Raw genomic sequence first — 23,542 nt, 5'->3', positions numbered from 1 at the left:
GGGTTTTGCCCTGCAGTTACTTAGTGCTGCTCCTCACCCCCCTTAGCCAAAACCATTTGGTGCCCTGGAGGGAAGCCGGGTTCCTTCCATCAGGTGAAAAAAGCTCCTTGTGTTCCCAGGGTCCTGCTTCCAGGCAGGATGAACCCTTCCCACAGATTTACAGGTGTGCATTGATAATTACACGGACCAAGTAAGGTCCATTTAGAGCTTAACTACCCTTGTCATTAGAAAGTTGACATAAATCCTCTTGCTGCAACTTACAGGTCTCTTTTTGTTCTATCCCTAGTAGACAGAGTAATTTGTTCCCTTTCTCTAACAGCCTTCTACATATTTAAAGACATCACATCCCTGGCCAGTATCCTCTGAATTTAGATTTGTGTGATTTAAGTGACGTTTACAGTATTCCAGGACACAAAGTGTCAACTGGGCCAAGCCTACATCCCTGTTCCAGGAAGAAGTTGCAACAAGTAACCCAGGAGTAACTTACCGCAGCACAGCCAGCAGCGATGCACACCACCATGTGGGCTGACATCCCCCACCAATCTCATATTTTTGTTCCTCTAGACTTTCTCTAATTGAAAGATATTTTTAAGGTTGGTATCTAGAACAGGGCACACACACAACTATAGCAACAATCCTAATACAAGAGCCAAGGAATGATTCACATCTTAAAAACTGCTCGAAGCCTGGCTGTGAAGATGGGAAGAAGTGTTCCAGCCAACAGCAAAATCATCTTCACAGCTGCTTATTTCTACTTATATCAGTGAATTCTGATCTCCCAAGTATCCTCACTGCAAGAATAATATGCTAGGACTGTGACATTGCTCTTTGACTTTTAAGTGCTTATGTCTTGCTCCCAATAGCTTTAAAAATATGCACTATACACATGGCAGAGGGAACAAAACATTAAATGCATATTTGTCCTAAAACACACAACTACATTATTTATTTCCAATCCCACAACCACGCCAGCCACACAAACTCATTACTGAAAGGAAAAGACTCACACTCAAATATATGCTTAATTTTATTTATTACATTTAAGAAATATTAACATCTCAGGATATCTGGTTTACCATCCAAGTCCAGTCATAAGCAACAAAAAAAAAAAGTTAATCATGTTTCAAATGAGCATTCTTACATTCACTCCCCCCTGTAATGTAAAGAAAAGCTTGTTCAACTGTATTAAATTCTTATGTGTTTGACTAATGGAAAAAAAAAAAATCATTAAAAATGTCTTAACTACCAGGCATCCTGGTTTGTTAATTGTTTGTTGGCACTTGTGTTCACTATCAAGCACTCCAGCTGGTTTGTTAAATTTTCCCCTTCTCCCCAGAACTGTCTTTTTGGGGTTTTTTGGATTTTTTTGTGGTTTTTTTTTTTTTTTTTTTTTTTAATATCTGGATATGTAAGTTTGTTCAAATAAGTTTAAAAAGAAAAGAAATCTAGGGTTGTCTGTCTGAGAAGTTCCTGCACTGCTTCCGTTGATAACCCACCTATGGGATAACTGAAGGAAGTTACTTGCTTTCATTCTTCTGAATCTTATTGAGCAAAAGTTCTTTTTAATTCCATTTAAACTGAAAAAAGTACAGAAATGCTGTCTTCATTTGATGGTGTGCATAAACATTACACTCCATATATAGCAAAAATATCTTTTATTTATAATTTACATTTCCACAAGTGAAAATTGTACATTTTTACATACACTGTTTCACTCCGTTAAACTTTCACGCATCTACAGAACTTTCACACAATGACACCTGAAACTGTGCAGGCAATAAGAAATTCAAATACAAAAATGTATTTATTAACAAAACAGTAGTTGAGGCCCTGCCTCAGTTGAACATTTTTATTTCATTTAAAAAGTATTTGCCTTCCAGAGTTAACACAGCAGCTCTTCTGTAAAAAAACATTCATACCTCAGTTTGTTTAAACAGAGTCATCAGGTTCTGTTTTAATATCTGTAGATGCAGGTGTGCTCTCTTCTGCACAGGCAGTAGGGGTGTCATCAGGTTCTTCTTTGACTTTAGGTGAGTCACAGGACTCCTGTGTTTCCTGTTTAACAATACTCAACATTATATTTAGTGGATTTTCTACAGGAGTCTTGCTGGGAGATGGCGTGCAATCAAATGATGATGTCTGCAAAGAGAAAGGCAATGTAGCATTAACACACATGAAAATAACCATTTTTAGCTTCTTAGCCCTTTTTACTCTTTTTCAAAATGCAAACACATTGATAGTCAGGCACTCATAATCCAACCTTCTATTTGATCAAGATCCTAGGAAAACAAATTTATTCTTTAATAGCACTACTTCTTCACAATTACTTTGAAAAGGTGTCATCCAAGCAGGGGTGAAATGCTTAACACATTACCATATACTATTCCCTGCTATCCCCAGGGGAACTGGAACTCTCAAAGCCTTAAAAATGTAACACACACCAGCACCCATTTACTCCATTTTTGCAAATTCCTACGATTACACGTTACTCAACAAGAAATGCATGATTGTTTTTCAAACCGTGGTTTCGCTTCAGTCGTGTATGACACACAAGCTGTCACGGTACATCACAACAAGAAACACATCTTAGCTAATTCTGGATGATGAACTTGCCATGCCCAAGGCCTTCGAGTCTTTGTCTAGTCATAGGCAAGAGAAACAGGTAGCACATTCTGAACACATCTGCCTCCTGCAAAGTCAGAGATCAAGCAAACCAACCAAAAGCAAAATGCTTCAAAAAATACGAAGAAGGATTCACTTACATTTTGGTAATCTTCATAGCAAGATGGATGGTAAATCTGAAAAAGAATTGTTATGCGTTTAAATAAACCATGGCTGGATCACTGGTTATGAATAGAACAGTGTCAATTACACATATCACACAATTGGCCTAGAAAAATGGTATGAGCAGGCCAAGTATGGTAGATAAAACTGGGAAAATATTTGAGGTATTTTACTCAGGAAAAGTTATCATACAGAAGCCTGCTAAGTGTTGGGAATTATCTGGGTACAGCTGCACACAGAAATAACTGAACCAGTGTCTACACTCATATATAGAGACATTCACTTTCCTAAGGCTAGTAAGCCTGTACTAATGATAGCAGGACTTCATGCACTTCCACAGGTTGAGATATTTACGTTCTTGGAAGCCAGGAGAACTACCGTGGGAACCCTTCAGGAGAGAAAGAGCACTTGGCCCTCCCCCTTTTTTTGCTGTAATTCTTCAGGTTTTTTACTATAAGTAAGTATCACAGGTAAATAAGATCAGATTACCTTTTCATCTACTCTGATGGCATTCTTCAGGTGCCACTCTTCCTCTTCCTCGTCCCAATATTGTTCAAATTGCTCTTGGCAAATTTCACAGCTCTGAAAAGTTATTGGAGTAACAGAGATAAATGACGTTATTGCAACAATTCACTGAACACATGAACTTCCAAGAACCTAGTAACAGTCAAACAAGGTTATTTTAAATTAAGATAAATACATTAAGACTACAACATGATCTTTCCTCCACACTTTAAAAATAACTTCAGAAAACTTTAATTAAAAATTACTTGAGTACAGTTTGCAGACTGAGCAACGATCATCTGGCCTTGAAGACTGCTGTCACTTTAGAAACGTTAAGGTTTGCCCTTTTAGCTAGGAACTCTCCGCAAAACACTTTGTAACAATCTAATGCTGTTTTACTGTCACATCAGGCAATCCAGCACAGCGATTTCATTCATTTTATTTAGGGCATTATCTTCACTCTTCCCCTTAACCTGGAGTCTCAAAAAGGCAGAATTTTTAGATCAAGTATTAACACTTTTAGTACTTCTGTGCAAAGTAATCAACTCAAGAGTACAAAGCACAAAAGGTACTTTTTAAAATTAAAACAAAGGCCTTCATGGCTGGATAGCTAGTTTCTTAATGGCTTAGTATGTAAAACTAAATTGTAATTCTACCAACATTTGTATTTGATTACTACACTAATTCATCTACCAAAATACAGATCTAGTGGTTACTTTTAAGTTTCAGACACTTCTTTGTCCTAATGCCTATCTTCTATTGAAAAAGAAATTTCTGTGTCAAAGTATCAAAACCCCAGTAAACCCCATTATTATTTGAACACCAAAGGACCATTTCCAGTTCACCTGCTCTATTTTCTTTCTATGGAAGCATTCAGTAAATTAACACACTTTCTCCATTTCAGTTTTGCTAAAACGATGCAATGCCAGTGGGTGTAGATTTTTTTTTTGAACTACAGGTGATTTATATGACTGTCTGCCACTGGGAAACAACCATTACATACACAAACACACCACCAATGAAGTGGCTGTACAGAGGGCCAAGAACAAGACTTCGGTCTATACACAGCCCACTGTATGAAAGAATGCATTAAACTTTGAAGAATTATATCATTCTCAATATCTGGGCTAATAAAGGCAAGCTGAAACTTACCTCAACTGCTCCAGCTGGTCCTGCAGGGACACTCTGGAACTCCTTCTCTTTTGCAGCTTCTTGTGTCTTCAACACAACCTCTTCATGAGCTTTTTCAAAGAACTGGCTCTTTGCACGCTCCTCTAGATCGGCTATTTCTTCAAATTCAATCCAGTCCTAAGGAAAAAGTTTTCATTCACACTCAGAAACTGAAAATAGCCAGAAAGGTTTAAAAAATAAATCTGAGACGAAAAAAAAAGATCCCATAAGTACCATATTTAATAAATCTTACTTCATTAAAACTGAAAATGCTCCTCACATGCAGCATTAGCACAGTGCACGCTTTCTCACAATGCTACACTTCAAAAAAAGCTTTTTCCAGAACAACCACTATCCTTCAATTTCCATTCCATTCTCAGTGTGATCAAAACAGTACCAACAGCTTCAAACTGCTTATTGTTCATCATATAATTGCCTTTTGTGCTTTCACAGGCATTTACGAAAACTACTTGAAATATCTAAGACATCATTGTTTACTAAAGCCCAACTCCTGTGATGATGTAATTTTCAACTGCAATCCTACAGCACATAAAATAAGCAGAACACAGAATCCGGCCTGTCATTTATCACAACACATACTGCACTACTTACTGTTAAACTGTAGTACCACCTTCTGTGTGTGATTTTTCTGCTAACATCTTTTTCTGTTCGGTTCTGACGATAATGCCAATCTAAATGATCCGCATAAACATCTGTCTGTGAAGTAGTGAACCTCATTCCACATGAGTAACACTGAATTCCAGTGTACAGTCGATTTATAACACTATCATAACGCCTACAAAAAGGGGAAAAAAAAAAAAGTCTTACCATTTCTTTGAAAAGAAAGAGTTAAGAAGTTTCTCAGTAAGCTGCTTCATATACCCACAAAAGTAGAGGAGAAGCATGAATCTACTGGAAGGTTAAAGCACATAATACAGCTAAATTCTTCCAGATTTTCACAACTGAAACATTCAAATAACAAACCATGAGCTCATATTAACTATTCATGAGAAACACGCTCGTGTTTCGTTTCACGCCTACCAGCTTCATCACCTAATAGTGCATAAAATGGTAACGCCTGCATTTGGCTCAGCTTTGCAACCTGCCACAAAGGTGGTAAAATTAGTAGTAACAAAGCAAGAAACACTGACTTCAACACATATCACAACCTTGCTGATTAAGTAACAACATGCAACTTGTGTAAAGACTATTTTCTCAGGTTAATTTTCCCTCTTTTTCCTCCCTCAAATTCTCCAAGGCTAACATCCAAAACTGCAGGTCCTATTAGTCACAAAGCGACCATCAAAAATTGCAGGTCCTCTTACTCACGAAGTGACACACAAAGCTCTCAGCTGTCTTGGATTAACTATCTAGATAGCACTGTGGCTTTATTCTTACTGCACCATAAACTCATTCTACTATACGCACTGTCTAAGTTCTTCAACTGTGAAGTTAGTGAGGTCTGGAACGTTTTGATCCTCATTCTGGTCATCATCTTCCTCTTCAGCAGCTGGTTGGGCTGATGTTTCCTTTGCTTCTAGAAAGCATAAAGATAACATTTTATCAAAATTTCAGTACATTATCAGAAAGAAATGACATGCTCCTGAAAGTTATTTCTATTCCAATATTAATAAATACAAACTGACTATGCTAAAATACAAGTGTGCAATAGCAAAGTCAGTCATCTGCTAATGCCATTTAAAAAAGCATACAAGACACTAAGTTACTCAGAATTTCTATTTAGGAGAACAGTGTTTCACCTCAGTCTGGCATTAAAACTCTGTCTTCAGAGCCACAGAAATAGTTCAGAAGCTGACAAGGATCTGATTATAATCAAGAACAAGCTACCAAGGCACAGCACCAAAGACAAAACTGACTGCTCTGGATAGCTGAAGTGTAAAAATTAAACAAGATACTAAGAATTTACTCTATCACATGCACTAAATTCCTTCTCAAAAACAAAGTTGAGTTTAAAAAAAACCATGCAGGAGTTCACGGAAGTTCTTATACTTATCTTTACACTTCAGCTGTGGATAAACTGAGTAGGTAGAACATAATAATCTACATACGTGCTGAAGTGGAATCAGTTTTTGACAGTTTGAGGATCCCTGTTTTCAGCAGTTTAGCAAACAATTCATTGACATCAACCTGGCCAAGGTGGTTATCAGGATATGAATGTGGAACAGCTCCTGGGGAAAAACATTGACATTCAAGGAGACAAAATTAGCATCAGAAGTTTACTTTACTTCTATCAGCATATTTCACAACATACTTTTCCTCCTGCCTCTTGTTTCTTCTATTTTCTATTTCAAATTATTTATTAACTCTCTCTGCTTTATGTCTAGTCCTTGGCTCATTTCTTCCTTTGCAACAGCTTCCTTCATAATGCATTCTGCAGTGCTATCTATGCTGGCTTCCCATACACAGACTTCTACTGGACAGTTTACGAAAATGTAGTATTTTCCTTGTTGCATGCTTGAATATTTCACCAGGCCCAATCTACTTCATCACCTACTTTAACTATTCTTGACTTTTTAGAAGCTTTTCATTACTAACCATTCACATACTGGGAATGTTTACACACCCTGGGCAAACACAAACCAGACCTACAGACTGGTACCTTCCAGCAAAGCAGACCAAAATATATTTTTTAGCACAGCTACATACCAAAACTACATGGTTAATGAAAACGAATGAAAGCCTTCACTGTTTGAGGGAAACCCCTGAAGAGATGAAGGTACTGCAAAAACCACACCTATGGCCACCTCACTGAGGAAGCTTCCCTTAGTCCACACAGACCTAAGTACACCAGGACATTACAAAAGGGTAATTTTTGTGGCCACTAACAAACAGAACAACCCAAAAGAAATAAAAGAAAGTTAATTATTTTGTTACACACCTGCAGGGTTCTGAACAAAACTTCCAGGATTTGGCAAGTACTGTTGACCTTGGCCATAAGGCCCTGCTTGAGCAGACATGAGAGAAACCTATGGAAGTAAACATTTAAGTGTTTTTGTGTATAATAATGCAATTATAAACCTTCTTTTTAAATTTTATCATTAACTTACAGACATTTATCAATATAATTTTATATATATTAAACTCCCTCTAGGAGTATTGGTATTAAAAGGTCCGCAAATGACTACATAACCTTTCCCTCTAGAAAAATTTCAGAACACATACTCATTATGCCTAACATTTAAATTAAAAAATAAACAAAACACCTTTTCTTCTGCCCATCGAGCCTTCAATCACATTTTCCAAACACCCTACTTCCTGTTAAATTGATCCTGATCACCAAAACAGAGCTCATCACAAAGAAATTCGAGAAACTGGTAAATGTCTATTAACAAATGCCATGATTAATTCTTATCTAAGAACTGAAAGAGCATCCACTATACGAAACACATCCTGAAAGCGGATTTTTCAGCAAACCAGCTTCAGTAAGTTTCAGACAGAAAAACAGTTTTTATAACGTACTTGCAATAAAAATGGGGGGCTTTTTTTCCTAATTGAATGCTTTCTGGATATGAAAAAAAAAGTTTATAAATTGTTTAAAATTTATCCCATTAGAGGTTAGCAGGACACGCTACCTGCTTCCATACAATCAGTTAACTCTTCATGTTCAATTATTATCCCCCAAATGAAAAATGCCCTCTAAAATCTTTCATCTATTGAAAGAAATGACATCATTTTCTGTGATGTACGGTATCAGTTTCCCCTTTTGAAGAGAGCATTTCCAACAGGCAACACCAAACACAACTGAACTCAAAGCACGCTGGTGTGAAGATAATTTTAGAACACCGTAGCTCAACAACGTCCGTATCTTTCTCAACACCCCCAGGTTACGGGTATCTCTTTAGAACTGGCCTGTCACCAGTACTAACAGCTGCAAAAAGACAACAGAATTATTTTGGTCCATTCTAGTTCTACACGTCTTAGAAAACTTAATCACAAATGTTCACTTACATCATCTTCCATGCTTTACATAGAATTTGCTTTGGTGCAAGGTTAATGAAACCACCACAGGCTTCCAACTACCCAGTTTTGTTTTGAAGTTAAAAATACTAATTTCACTGTCCTATTCTCAGCTACGAAGTGATTGTAAAGATCCACTATTTCAATTCCTCCGAACAGATTCTTAAAAAGCAGCAATGCACGTCCTTCTGGAATTACCTAGAAACTACTGGAGGAGGATGACTTTTCTAGCTTGAAACTGGCTCTCAGTCTGCCAGCTCTTGAGAAAACTCTTCACTTTTTAGAGGAAGAAAACCTGCTAACTCTACACAAAAACACCTCTGCAGGCAAACGATTTAATGCCATCAGTTCTTACCTGATTACCTCCCAGTGGCATATTATTGAAGTTCCCATACTGAGGACCCTGCAGACTTTTTTCATCCAAGTAATGTCCTGCTGCTCTCAAGGGGAAATTCTGTGCTCCTGGGCCAGCTGGCCCATTGAAATTTGGTCCAGGCGAACCATCAAATAGATCATGTCTCTGGAACTGCATCCCATGAGATGGTCCATTGAAGCCGTGGCCGGGATGTTCGACAAACGGACCGCCTTGTCCGTATGGTGACATTTCTAGTCTTGAGGCAGGATGGTTAGCTACATTTTCGAAACGTGCACCTTGAAGGCCAAGGGGCAAGTCAAATCTAGAGGCTGGCTGGTGAGGTCCATCAAATCTTTGAGGTATGGCTGTATCAAATCGTGGTTGTGCCTGTTGACCAGGCGCCCTTTCAAATCTTGGACCAGGCTGTCCATGAATTCCATCAAATCTTTGCAAAAGAGATAACTGTCCAGGCTGACCATCAAATCCAGCTGCGTGACAACCATCAAATCTCGGACCAGCCCGAACCAGAGGACCATCAAATCGAAGTCCACCAGCTCCCTGGTGTATCGGTCCATCAATCAACCTAGGACCTACACCTGGCTGACCATGTGGTCCTTCCAATCTGAGCCCACCAGCTGATGGTCCATGTGGCCCCTCGAATCTGAGCCCACCAGCTGATGGTCCATGTGGCCCCAGAGGCTGACCATGTGGCCCCTCAAATCTGAGGCCACCTCCAGGTTGACCATGTGGCCCCAATGGCTGTAAATGTGGCCCCTCAAACCTGAGGCCACCCCCTGGTTGACCATGAGGCCCCAAGGGCTGACCATGGGGTCCCTCAAACCTGAGACCAGCCCCTGGTTGACCTCGAGGCCCCAGAGGTTGACCATGAGGTCCCTCAAACCTGAGACCACCTGAAAGCTGACCACGGGGACCCTCGAACCTGAGGCCAACTCCAGGTCCTTCAAATCTAGGACCACCTACAGGCTGCCCTGCAGGCCCCTCGAACCGCAAAGGCCCACCTATCTGCCCAAGAGGTCCCTCAAACCTCAGTGGACCTCCACCACCAACCTGTCCTGGAGGTCCTTCAAATCTCAGGGCACCTGCCAGTTGCCCTGGTGGCCCATCAAATCTTAGGGCTCCAGCTCCCCCTGCTCCTGCCAGTGGTCCATCAAACTGAGATGCACCTGCCACCACCAAAGGCCCCTCAAATCTCATAGCAGCCTGTCCAGGTGGCCCATCAATTCTGGAACTTGAACCAGCAGCAGGACCATCAACAAAAGGGCTTCCTTGTCCATCTACCCCAACCCTTGCAGCAGCCGGTCTAGGTGAGCCATCAAATAGAGGTCTGTCTTCCATTAGTGCACTTATCCTCTGCTTTGCTTCAATGCCTCCAAATCTTGATCCCGGACTTTCCGGAAATGGTGCTTTCTCTGGATCTTCATACCTAGGTCTTTTGAAACGTTCACTGAATGGTGATCTTGGCTCCTCTCGAGCACCTAAAAAAAACCAGAACAAACCAGATAACCACTCACTAAAATGTTGCCAATTACTTCAAGCTGCGAAATAAAACAAAAACACATACCAGCTTGCCCAAGAAGTTGTCTTTCTTCACGATTATCAAATCTGCAGACTGCGTCACCATCTATTTTCTGGAACTCTGTTGTGCTTTTCCCCTGTTGTCTGAGAGCATCTCTAAATTCATCTGATTCTCCCCAGCTGTCATAAGGATCAAAGTTCTTAGAACCTCTTGCTCCTTTAGTAGCATTTTGTTCCTCAAGTCTTCGCCGACTCTCAAGCGGTGAGAGGTTATCAGCAAAAGGTCTATTAGTGCCACTTACAGGAGAGTGTCTCCTTGATCTTTCTCCAAATGGTTCTTTTCTGTCAATCTGTACTCCACGCTTGGCTTTTGCTTGCTCACATTCTATTCCAGAAAGCAATGCATCAGGCAAATGATAATCCAAAATATCATCAGGATCCAATAGATCAAGCCTTGACAATGAATGCTGAACTTGTGTTCTTTTCAGTTTAGCCTTATGTTCGTAATATGTTAACTCTGCATCCGATAGAAGAGGTTTCCTTTTCAAACCACATTTTTCCTCTGTAGGGCTATCCCAGACACTACATCTGTGCTTTCCTTCCTGATACTGGAACAGCTGTCGGATCTGATGAGCTACCATGAGGAACTCATCTTGTGTTATTTCACCAGATGTTAAGCGTTCATTGGCCTGTAATATAAAGTTAAAAAGTTTAGACTTCTAAAAAGAAAACAAAAGCAAACTATACCCAGGACACTTCTATGAAGACAGATTTATTAATATTACCTTCTTAAGTAATTCCCTCTTGCTTGCAGATGTCAGTTCTTTGGGAATCTGTAAATTAGCATCCACACTTAACCGGTGCTGCTGCTTTGGTGCTCGGGGTGACAAAATTCCTTTACCAGCAGGCCAGTTCTCCCGGTGTCTTTGGTGCAGGGATTTACCAAGTGCTTGGTGTTCTTCATTCTGCTGTGAGCTGAAAGCAAGAATACATTTTACAGAACAAATTACTTCTTTATTCAGGATATAACTGTTACATTCCTATTAGAACTGATCATGGTAAAACATTGCTATCACTTCAGAATCTAAGTATGCATTATTTCCATATCTCACTAGTAGAAATAAGTTAAACTTATCAATTTTATCAATCTGAACCTTGCCTCCCAAAGCTGACTATACTGAAGCCAGCAGTAGAACTTCCACTAACCTCAAAGAGAAGTTTTTTAAAAGATAGTAACTTACTTTTTATTTTCTTCCCAACCAGATTTCCACCTCTTGCCTGATTTGGATCCTTGCCAGTTTTCTGCATTCTCCTTTGGATCAGGAGCAGCTTTTGTAGAATGCTGGCCTGCTGTTTCTTGGGGCCTGTCTTCTTGGGCTTTTTTCACTCTCCTCGGATCTCGCACCTCTTGTTTAACATTTCGCTTATTAGAATTTCTTTCATCTCTTGCTGCTTGTGTGCCTTCTTCAACATGAGACTGTTTAGCGCCTATCTGACGTATCTTTCCAATTTTAGGAGTTGATGAAGTGGGAGATAAACTCCTAAGTCTTCTTTTGGGTGACCTCCTCTCTCGTCTTTTTGGAGAATGTGTAGATGGTGACCGTGCCTTAGGAGAGCGTGATCGTGACCGTTTGCTACTACTTGATCTCCCTTGCTTTCCACCCTGTTTTTCTGAGTCCTCTGTAGTCGTGTCTTGTTTCTGAACAGCACCATTAATTACTTTATTTCTGCTGCCTGCTGGTCTGTGTTCACATGTCTTATGTTCCTCTTTTTCTTTTTTCTCTATATTTCTCCTCTTTTCTTTCAGCTCTTCCTCTTTGCCTTCTGACTTATCTTGAAGATGTCTTTTCAGTCTTGGATCCCGCTTACTAATTTCAGATACTTTTGTGCTTTCACATTCCTGGGTTTTAGTATCTTTAGTATTGGGTAGCTTATTTTTCAAAGGGGATGGTGATTTAGATTTTGCTTCTGACTGGTCAAGTTCTTTCTTCTGTGTTTTGTCACTTGCTTTCAGTTTTTCTTGCTTTGTTGAGTTTTGTTTTTCAGCCTGTGTTCTGTTTGCCTTGGTATCAGACTGACTGGTTGCGTTCGATGGAAATTCTTTCCTATGAGACTGATCTTTAGCATGAGAAGAATGTTGAGCCATCCTATTAAGTCGAGGGTCCCTATTTACTATTTTGATATCATGAAGTGGAGGACTTGGGGATGGTTTGTTTTTTTCGGATTGCACAGCAGTCTGATGAGGTGGTTTAACTGTCATATGAGGTGCGGGAGACATGTGTTGCTTGGAAGGTGCTGGAACTGAAGCTATAGTAGATGATCCTTGCTGAACACTAAGAGATACAGCCTGAAATAGGAAAAAATCCAGCATTAATCTGCATGACACAACTCCTATCCCGAGATGCTCATATTCTGTCTTGAAACCAAAACTATAAATAAAATGTCTTGAAAGTTATGAGGTTCAGCCATTTAACTGAGAATGACCCATTAATTGCTAATTACAAGCATTAAAATAATGCAATACCGTTACAGAAGATCATATTCAAATATAATGCAAAATCAGTACTACAAAGTCAATACTGCAAAATATGTAACTTAGGGACATGTTCTCATCACAGTGTTTGTTCTTCTAGATATTCCACATGCTGAAGGCAACTAAGCTGCCAAGCATCTGATATAATTTTCATATTTCTACGCTTCAAAGACGCTTTATTCTGGTATCATCAACTGTCAACACAGCAAGACTTTCAATTACAAATGTAAAACAACACAGCTTCACCGCCATCTTCAGATGGTGGCATCAAATCAACCTGACCTGATGCAGAAACTGACTTTATTTCCAACTATCGGGCTTCCTTGTTCTGTAAGAACAAATATATTTGAAAAAGCCTGGCTTGCTGTGAGCATCAAGAGGTGGAAGACGAGGATCACAGGCAGGCATCATTTTGGAAAGTTAAAAGCAAAAAACCAAGAAATTCACTTTTGTAACCTCTATTTTGAGTGTAATTCTTAAGGTTTTTAGGTAACAAATACTGTTCAGGAACCCTAGATCAACTTGCACTGCTCTAGTCCTACAATAGCTACGCTTGCCTAACATGAGTTAAAAATAACATACTGCAGTTACCAGTATAGCTAAGCACTGTTCAAAGGAAAGTGAGACCCAACTATACAAGTTTCACCAACCATCCTACTCACCAACTGTGCTTTAGTCTGTTCCAGCTCCAGCTCTAATTTTTTTTGCTGAAGTTCTAACAATTGCTTTTGCTTTGCAAGCAATTGCTGCCTTATCAGTTGCTCCTGTGTCAAATTCTTTTGTATTTCAGGAACAGCTGGAGGAGTAGAGGCACCAGAAGTGACAGCAGAGGTAGGTGAAGTAGATTCCTCTGGCTAAAAACAGAATAAAAAAAGTTACATTTAAAGTTCTGATGGAAACAACTAACTTCATCTCCTTTAACTGTTACCATGATCCAGTACCGGGACTTAAGTTTGTATAGCTGTTATAAATTGCATTTTTAAAGCAAAATATAACTAAAACAACTTCAAATGTTTGCCCCACTAGAATTTGCCTGCTGTGACAGATGTACATCACTTAATATAAATTCATCAACATTCCAAAATCTAGAATACAGTTTTGAAATATAAAAACCAAACCCATCAAATATTCTGAATTGGGAAATTCCTCTTACCTGTCTACAAAGGTCTGATACTTCATTCCTAATATACCAAATTGCCAAAAAAACAGCATACAAACAATGAAAGCTACACGTATTACCATCTGTTCATGAAGTAGACATAAAAACTTACCGATTTATTTAAAAACTTAGGATTCACATGGATGCTAGAAGTATTCACATTTGGGGGCAGAGGTTTAATTGGCCAAGCAGGATCTAATGAGTTGACTCTGACATCAAGTGCATATAGTTTCTTCAAAGGAAAAATATCATCCCATGTGGAGCGTAATTTAAATAAACTTTTCCTAGTATTTTCATCCACCTAAAACAATAAAACAATTCTATGGCTTGTTAAGTTAATATAAAACGATTTCTTAAACTTTTCTGTAGAGCTTAAGATTTCATTCATTTTCTATTTCTACCAACAGTTTGCCATTTTAACACATTGACCTTGCTATATGGAATTTGTAAGCAGTGCGGATTACACATCTATAACAACGAAATCAGTAACAGAAGCTCAAATGTGGAATTGCTGTTTCAAGGCCATTTGAAGGTTTTATTGTGTATTACCATTCTCTGAGAATTTTCTTTCAACTTTTCCATTACCAAAATTCTCATTTTACTTGCCCAATTTCTGTGGAAAAAATACAGTAACAAAAATATTGAAAGGCAACAGCCTCTGAGACAATACATTATTCAAGTGTTTGTGCTGATGGAGTATAACAATGACAAACAAGTCCAGAAACAACAAACTTTGAACAGAAAGGTGTTTTGCTCAGCTGTTTAGTCACTGAAGATTTTTTTCCCAACAAATGGAACAAAAGGGGTACTAGCTAAAATGAAGTCGATTATATTTCAGTTCAGCTGCAAAATCAGATTCATCTGTGAGCCACAAACCAAGTGTACTTGTAGGACCAGTGCCCATTTTATCTCTTCACAAACAATTCGTTTGGATTATCTCATGACAGGTAAGTTAGGCATTTATAGTAAAGCAAAATTTAGTTGAGTAATTCAATTAAACAAAACATGAAAAACATTTGAGGACAAAATACATGCAGCTGTCCTGACGTCAACATCCCAATTCAATCATTATGTATTGACTATATAAATGGTTTTTGCTGCAGTTTTATTTTTAAGATACTACAGCAAGACACAGAATAGTCTGGAAAGTTTGGAGGTTCTTTCAGAGAGGATCAGGAACTTCAACAAAAATAATTCATACTTAGCTATTTAGGGGATGCCTCTATATCATTTTCAATGAGAGGGTATGAAGTTCACTGCAAAAGGTGCAAATATGGCTGAGCAAAAGTTTCTGACTTTATCAAGTGTGCAAAGATAGTGACCATTTACTGATAAAATTTGTAACAATGTCAGTGCTGGAATTCTACTTGCATCTTTTAACATGACCAATTAAGCTATTAGAAGTGACTGTCACTTTACACATTTAATTAATACACATCAATTAAATTGTTCTAGTTAGCTTAGTAGACAGTTAACCTAAAAAACTCTGAAAATTAGTTATTATCCAGAGCTTCAGCTGCAACATTAAATGCAACTCAGTAAAAGCACATTCACAATTTAATAAAGAAAAAACAAATGTCTACCTACCTATCTACTCTACACACAGGAGTTTAAGTCTTCTATGGTCATTATTACAATCTATTCCTTATTTCATCATGCATTTTACATCTGAAAACCATCTATAAAGCATACTGGGACCTCAGATCCTCATTGATATGCAATGATAGATAAATACGCAAAAGCTCCATTCATCTCATTCATATGAGATGTCACTTTCTTACAGCATACAAGAAACCACAGAAGTTAACCCTTCATTTCTGATCCAACTTAAACCCATTCAAGTCTGGCCTTTCAAAAACTGGACTTTGATTTGCCTTTCTCACTAAGGAATATGCACAATTACTTCACTGGGTTTAAAGATTAAGAGCAAAAATTAAAACATATGGCAGCAGTTTTCAATGTTGAATGAAATTAAAACACGTATTTGTAATGTAATACAGCAATACATTCTAAGAACCTTTCCCTCCCGTAGCATTGTTTTCAAATCACAGACCACCAGGAGAGAATCAGGTGTCAGTGCTTTTCACTCTTCATAGCTTAAGCACTCATTTTGCACATCACAAATTAAGTGTATCAGACAAATCTAACTACAGGAGAAAGAAGCTCTGAGAAATCCACAAGAAACTGATTCTCAGTCTGTTCTTGGCATAAAGGCTATTTACTATCTTAAAAATAAACCAACAATTCATAATTAATTGGTCCATACATTACAAGAAGTCCATCCAGGTAAGTAATCGGTAACAAAAATACTGTTAGTAAAATCTTGCCTGGATAGAAAAATTACAGACATTTATGAACCAAATTAAGTAAGACTGCATCTTTCAGTTAACATGTAACTTACATGACTGATAGCAGCAGGAATAATCTTTCACAGTATAGATACAGTACTGAGATTTATAAAAAACAATCAACTTGTATAGGTCACCAACCAAGAAAACCCAAAACTGAAAGCATGTATTTATTTTACCAGGAACAGATTTTGCTTAGAATACAGAACTTTTCTGAAAGTGTATATACCTTTTCAAATACACAAATAAATGTTGCAACTAGGTTTTTAGTAAATGCAGTAAGATACTCTCTTCCCACATTCTTGACAATGGAATCCATAAGGTACATAACAGGGAGCTTCTCTGATGCAGGAGCCTGGAGTAATAAGAAGAAACTGAGAAGTTTAGTACAACAAAAACATATTTAAACTTTTCAAATAAAGGGATTACCAATCCCAGAAATACAGACCTCTCTTTTTGGTTGCCACTACAAACACCAAGGGATTTGGCTTGGGATTTTTTTGTTTATACAAAAACTTAAATCTGGAGTTCAAAGTATAACGCAGTGGGTCTATCACACCACACAAAAAAAAGGAACATCCTAGGTTATTTTGTTTGTGTATCAAAGCTTTGGAAAAAGGCAAAAAAAAGAAGAAAAAAGAAGCCCACAAGACAGTATTGCTGCTAGTGTACTGAGCGTAACCTTTCAAAACCCACTTGAGAAAGTAACTTTAAATTAGCAGGAAACCATCGTTAGCACTTCATGGAACTTCTGAAAAATAGTTTATAATTCAAACCTCCTCAACGCTTGTTTTTCTGGATTTCACAGAATACAAATCAAGACTTCTGGCAAACAGCCCAGGTTAGTGAACTTCTGTAGCTGCACATTATTACGTCGAGTATCACAGTCTTTTCATAAACTACACGCAGAACAGGTCACAACTATTTCACTGTAATCCAAACGGACAGAGCAACGAGTCCCACTCTCTCTTTGCACTTGTAGATAGTGACAGTTCAGATTTCCAAAGTGCACACAAAAATGCACAGTCGGAACAAAGTTCAAAATCCAGACAAAACTCAGTCATCCAGTCGACCAGGTAAATGCACAGACAAGCTCAGGAAGGGCAACCAGGATTTTCACAGAAGGGAGTCTTCAAACTCTGGACACATCTTTGCTACAAGAGGAGGCTTGTTTTTTGTTGCTTGTTTCTTGGTTGTTTTTTGGTTTTTGTTTTTGTTTTTTCTTTTTAAAATCCATTTTCAAAACTTGTAGCAAGTTTGTGCGATAGAAGTGTGGTGACGCTGGACCTACAGTGACTTCTAATGTACACAAGGCACTACTGGCCCAAATCAAGGTGACTTTAATGCCCACCATTGGCTTTCACAAAGCAGAAAGCACAGCAAAGTTCCAGAAAACATCAGCAAGTACACAGACTTGTTGAAGAGGACAACATGAAAGACACCACCACAAGCCATGTGTTGACCATGATCCCCTTAGAAGAACAACCACTCGTAATAAGTCCCATTCACCATCTGGTAAGTTCAGGATAAAACCAGAATAACTTCACTCACTGCTCATTTTAAACAGGATAGGCTACTGGGTTAATTTAACGACACCTTACTTCGCTGCCCCATTGTCCAGAGAAGCGTGTGGAAAAGCTCTTTACAATTTTAGATTTAATTTCTCCCCTTTAAGGTGTTTCACAGAAGGGCACTGAGTCAACAATACTTTTATACAGGTGAATCGCAATGTTTCCTTGCCCTTAAATGTGTCTTTATTTACCATGACCTGAAAGTTAATATTGCAGAGGGCAGAATTCCTTGTTAGTTTGGGGCGGGGGGGCGGGGGGGAGGTGTCACTGACTTTGAAAAAAGTAAAAACAGGAAGGTGGTGCATTTCGTACAGAAAGACAGAATGCAGTTAGGTTAGCCAAAACTAATTGCAGCACATTAAAAGCCTGTCTTACACTACAACGTAATACCGAGCTGTAAACAAGCTAAGACGCAATGGTGTTAGAATAAAGGCATTTCTCTAGTCTCAGCAATCAAAGACTGGGGATCTACAGCCACCTAATATTAAAATGCCTGTGGAATACTGGTTTCTTCTTTAAAGCCATCTGCAAAATGGCACATTAAAAACACTAAGTTCTGAATGCCTTCCGTTATCAAAAAATGACACCACTTCTGACTTTTAAAGTCAGCTGTTAGGGAAACAAAGAGCTGCCTCAGAAGTACCTATGCCCAAGAGCTACTGACTCAGTATGTTATATTCTTCCATTTCACCGATGTATGGAAGTGGCTCACTACAGTCAGCTAAGCTTCAAGTTTGAGACGCTGGGGAATCGTTTTGCAGCCAAGGCACTGTCAGAAGTTTAACTGTCACTTTGATTATGCATCAGACTGTTACAAGTAATCATACATGGAAGCACCGTAATCTAGTAAGGAAGCCTACTGCAAACTACAGCACAGAATTAGAAGCTTAGCAGCGTACCCTACCTCAAATATAAGCTACTCAGGTGTCACATTTTAAGAACTATGACTTAAAATATGGTTGGAATATTTAAGTCTTCTCTTCTGGAAATGTTTATTATGTCAAGGTATCTAGCACATATTCCATTAACCACAAAAGGGAATCCCAGACTTGAATGTATTTTGTTTTCAGGCATTCTCTACAGTACCCCCTAGAAAGAAAGACGCCCACTCGACACTAACCAAAAGGCAGGGACGCGCCGCATCACCACCAGAACACAGAAGAACACTAACTCTGAGCTCCTCAGCATAATACTAATGACTTCATCACAGAATTCCCACTGTTCCTCCAAATAACATAGGAAAGCTATTGTTGGAAATGTGTGGCTCTTTTTTATTAGTTTCCTAAAACATTTCAAGTTTAAAATAATATCTGGCAATCAAACCCCAAGTCACAAACTTGTGCAAAAATTTGTTTAAAAAAACCCGACCTTGTATACAAAATGGGTCTTGGAAACAAATTCTGCACTATACAATGGTAAATAAAAAGACAAATACATATTTCACACTTTTTATTTACAATTTTTTCAATATCAGTCACACATTTCATAACCATTTATTAAATTGTAAAGCAGACCACTCAAGTTTTACACTAAACAAACTGTCTCCAGGCAACACTTTTAAAAAGTGGCTTAGTAAAGGAGATCACTTTCCCAGAAACAACTAAAAACTTGCCTTGAATAAACCACAGTTACAAACAGTAACTAGGCAAAACTAACCATTGATACAGTATTTAAGACATGTTTTAAAAAAACCCCACACTTCAGGGCAGGCTCTAAATCACCCAGAAATGAAAAAAAAAAAAAAATGACAGCATTGATATTTATCACAAATCATTTTATACACATCCACTGCCCTTTAGGAGATATAATGGTGAGATCTATTCGATTATGAGGTCACCTCCCCAAGGAATGGCAAAACTCAGCCACTGGCAGCATTTAAAACTAGACTGGAAGAGGTCTGTGGAACACTAAAAAGCCATCCTGCATTGATAGAAAGATAGATTAAATAACTTAAGAGATCGTTCCCTCCCCGTATTAGAGAGTACAATTCTCACCATTATAAACCACGACTTAAAAAGCCAAAGGAAAAAAGCCTTTGAACACCTGACATCAGAGGGAGCAAGGGAAACAACGGGGGAGGGGTGACTGGCACAAACAGGGAGCAGGAATTGAAAGAAGAACCCTTTTCTATTACTAAATGCTGCTGTTAAAAAGGTGCTGTAAACCCCCATCCATGTGCTGTGGCTGACTGATGTCAGCAACTGCCTGGGTTGGGCTCAGAGGGAGCCTCCTCTTTCCCTTCTTTTTATATCATGTGCCTTTCAGACGCCATGTTAGGATCCTACAGGCTGCTGCAGTTTCTACAGTAAGGGAGAATTTCTTCTTCCCCATCCCTCAACCAAAAAACTTCTCTAGCCAAAATAAATTACATACACACACAACACTAGCACTACTCAGATCACCTGAAATCCAAACAGATTATCCCAAGCCCACAGAATTTTCTCTAATCAAGCAGAGCAAAACAACCCCCATCACCACCACACACACTTCTCTATCCGGAGCAGATGACCACCTTTCACCTACAAACTTTTCTATAAGATAAGGGTGCCCAACCCCCACCCCCCCACCCCAAATTAATATCTCACAGGAACTGCACTAAGAAAACAGCCTTATCTTAACTGACACTTAAAAGTCATTATATATTTAGCCCTTCAGAACTGCTCAATTTACATACTATAAACTTATTTTCATTCTTTTAAACTACCCAAAAAAACCCACAACCCTCCACAAAATCTCCCAGTCAGGCCCTCAGTCATTATATTTAGCCCTTCAGAAGTGGACAATTTACATACTATAAACTTAAGCTTATTTTCATTCTTTTAAACTACCCAAAAAAACCCACAACCCTCCACAAAATCTCCCCATCAGGCCCTCTCTAATGATCACAATATGCATCTACTGTCGAGATCGCTAAATGAAAGGGTTTGGACACTGAACACTGGCTCCATGTAGGGGGAAAACCCAGCTGCAAGGGCGAGGTGCTGCTGCCCAGTCACTGCCAGGCCGCCATGTTGTGTCTGGTATTTACACGGGGCTTCAATCGCAAGCCACGCTGCCCTCCCACTGCTTTTTGAGGGGGGCGAGTCCCAAACCCTCCCCCTACTACCAACAGGGTAGTGTGGGGGCTGTTCCCCTCCCTCGAGTCCCCTGCTCCCTATGGGGTGGAGAATAGAAGAAGCAGCAGCCTTAAGCTTTTAGCCAGGAAAGGAGGAGCCCCCGACGTCTCGCCCCGTGCTCCCTAATCCCACCTAAGCCACCCTTCCCTCCGCCTGCTTCCCCCTGAGCGACCCCAGTCTCCTGGCCCTCTTCCCCACCCCGAGTCCCCGGCACCCTCCAGCTCCGTCGAAATCCTGCCTTCCCTGCTCGCCCCGTAATTAGCCAAGCTCTACGTCCCCTGAGCCCCTCTGCCTCGCCGTCCCCTCCCAGCCCAGCTATACCGCCCCCCCACTGGCCTCCTCACCCCATCCGTCCCATTGCCCGCCCCGAGCCTCGCCCTCTCTCTCGCCCCGTTTCCCGTCTCTCAGGCCCTCTCACCCCCCCGCTTCACTGTCTCTCCCTGTCCCCTCTACCCTCCTCCTCAGCCCGCCGCTGCCCGTCTCCCCTCCACGCCCCTCCTTCCTCCTAGCCCCCGAGGCCGCCCTAGCCCGCTGCCCCGGCCGGTCCCCCCAGCAGTAGAGGTAGGAGTAGTAGTCGGGGGAATATAAAAACCTTGGCGATTTGCGCCTCGATCAGGGACACGATGTCCTTGGCGAAGGGCACGTTCTCCTCGGCCAGGATGGTCAGCATGTTGATGTGCGGCTTGCTGTTGAACGTAAGGTCTTCCAGCGACGACTGGTAATCGCGGCACGCGTCCTCCCGGGCCTCGCTGCTACCAGCGCTGCTCTCTGGGGCCGACATGCTTCTCCGACCGGGGCCCGCACCAGGACCCGACCCACCGACCGAGAGCCCCCTCCCCGCGATCCCCTTGCCGCCGCCGCCGAGCGATGCCGCCCCCCCCGCCGCTGCCGCTGGGCTTCCTCTACCGCATCCTCCGGGCTGCGGCTCCCGCTGGGCTGTGGTGCTGCCGTCGGTTACTGCCGCTGCTGCTCCTTCAGCCGCCGCCGACTCAGTCTCAACGCTCACAAAATGGCGGCGGCGGCCCGCGAACCTCTTCCTCCAACCGTTGCGTCATGTGAAATTGTTCTCGGGAGAGGGGCCGGCACCTTGGAAAGCCCCTTTTGTTCCCTCTCTGCGCCCTGATTGGCTGGCCGCCCCGTCTGCTCAGCCCGCGATTGGCTCAGCCGTCACAACGGCGGCCGCTGATGGGCTAGAACCGCCCCTCCTCTCCTCTGATTGGCTCCTGCGCTAAAGCCCCGCTCTCGCCCACTTGCAATTGGTTGCGTTTCCTACTCCCCGGCTCCTGACCCGCTGTGCCTCTTCCTACCGCCTTCCCCGACTGCCCTCAGCTCGGATTGGTTGCCCTGCGCAACCCCGCCTTCCCGCCGAGCCCTCAACTGCGACTGCGCGGTCCCGCCCCACCCCCAGCTCGCTATTGGACAAGCCGTTGGCGTGGCACCGCTGTTGCCCCGCCCCTCGCTCGCTATTGGGTCAGCCGTTGGTGTGGCAACGCCGTTGCCCCACCGCCGCCGGGCGGGCCCGCGGCTTGGGGCCTGGCGTGCGGACCGCGGCCTCGCTGCGGCCTCACCGCCTCACACAGCCCCAGCACCCCCCGGGGAACGGCCCCTTGGCACCGGGAGAGCGGGGAGCAGTGTCTGCCGGCAGTCCCGTACCAGAGAAACCGCTCGCTCCAGGCAAGCGACTCGTACCGGTACAGGCCGCAGCGCTCGCGTAGGCCTGTCAGTGAAATGCGGCCTTGTCCCCTTCAGGGGTGGTTGTGCCGCAGGAGCCGGGAGAGCCGGTGTGAGCCGGAGGGGCCAGCACACAGCTTGGTGCCAGTTCGTCCAGGACGCAGAATTTTCCCTACCCGACAGGAATTCATTTGCCTCTGCAGCGGCAGGAGGCAGCAACCTTGGCTTCCCTGCTTCTCTGATCCCCATCTGTCTTGCACCTTTTAACTGATCACCCCTCACACCAGTATTTTTAGGTCTAAACAGAGAAAGGAGCAGCATTTTTCCTAGTAGGAGAGAGCTAGTATAGTCGGAAGTGACAAAACCTGCTCTTGGTCATGAGATTTGCCCAAAGGTGCCTCTTTGAAGTTAAACTTGCTTGCAAAGCATTTTAAGGTCTAGCCATTCCTTGCCCCCACCACCACCACCACTGCATATTACTTATTAACTGTGGAGAACTGTCGGCATTTGAAAGCAGACCATGGGTGAATGCTTCATTAAAATACACTTTGAAAAACACATTCTGTGAGTAATTTTTTAAGTGCAAATTCTGCAAATAGAGCACAAAGACAGCAAAAATGGAGACCTGGCAAGTTTCTGGTAAAAACTGCGGTTTGCCATTTTATCTGGATAAAAATGTATTTTAGTTTCTATGTTCATATTTGTATTCCCTTTCTGAAAAATGTGACTTTCAAAAGAGGGAAGAGGGGACAGGAAATGCAACAGCATCTTTTATTTGCTCGTTGAATTGTATGTTCATGTTTGTTCCTGTAAGCCT

At 41.2% G+C, this 23,542-nt stretch overlaps 1 protein-coding gene across 1 annotated transcript; it reads right to left on the bottom strand.

Moving 5' to 3' along the window:
• Positions 1-1,638: 1,638 nt before the first annotated feature.
• PCF11 (PCF11 cleavage and polyadenylation factor subunit) lies at positions 1,639-22,363 on the bottom strand. The gene is made up of 16 exons (XM_068395624.1): positions 21,647-22,363; positions 16,597-16,722; positions 14,132-14,320; positions 13,523-13,714; positions 11,569-12,674; positions 11,113-11,302; positions 10,374-11,016; positions 8,792-10,287; positions 7,358-7,445; positions 6,528-6,647; positions 5,887-5,995; positions 5,071-5,254; positions 4,441-4,596; positions 3,274-3,366; positions 2,763-2,798; positions 1,639-2,139 (listed from the first exon to the last, which is right to left on the bottom strand). The coding sequence occupies exons 1-16, from the start codon at positions 21,833-21,835 to the stop codon at positions 1,930-1,932; spliced, it is 5,127 nt and encodes a 1,708-aa protein (XP_068251725.1). The 5' UTR covers positions 21,836-22,363; the 3' UTR covers positions 1,639-1,929.
• Between the last annotated feature and the right edge of the window lie 1,179 nt (positions 22,364-23,542).

Source organism: Nyctibius grandis, chromosome 2, assembly GCF_013368605.1.
Source record: "Nyctibius grandis isolate bNycGra1 chromosome 2, bNycGra1.pri, whole genome shotgun sequence".
In the NCBI taxonomy this organism is placed as follows: Eukaryota; Metazoa; Chordata; class Aves; order Nyctibiiformes; family Nyctibiidae; genus Nyctibius; species Nyctibius grandis.
This window is presented reverse-complemented; position numbering and strand designations above follow the sequence as displayed.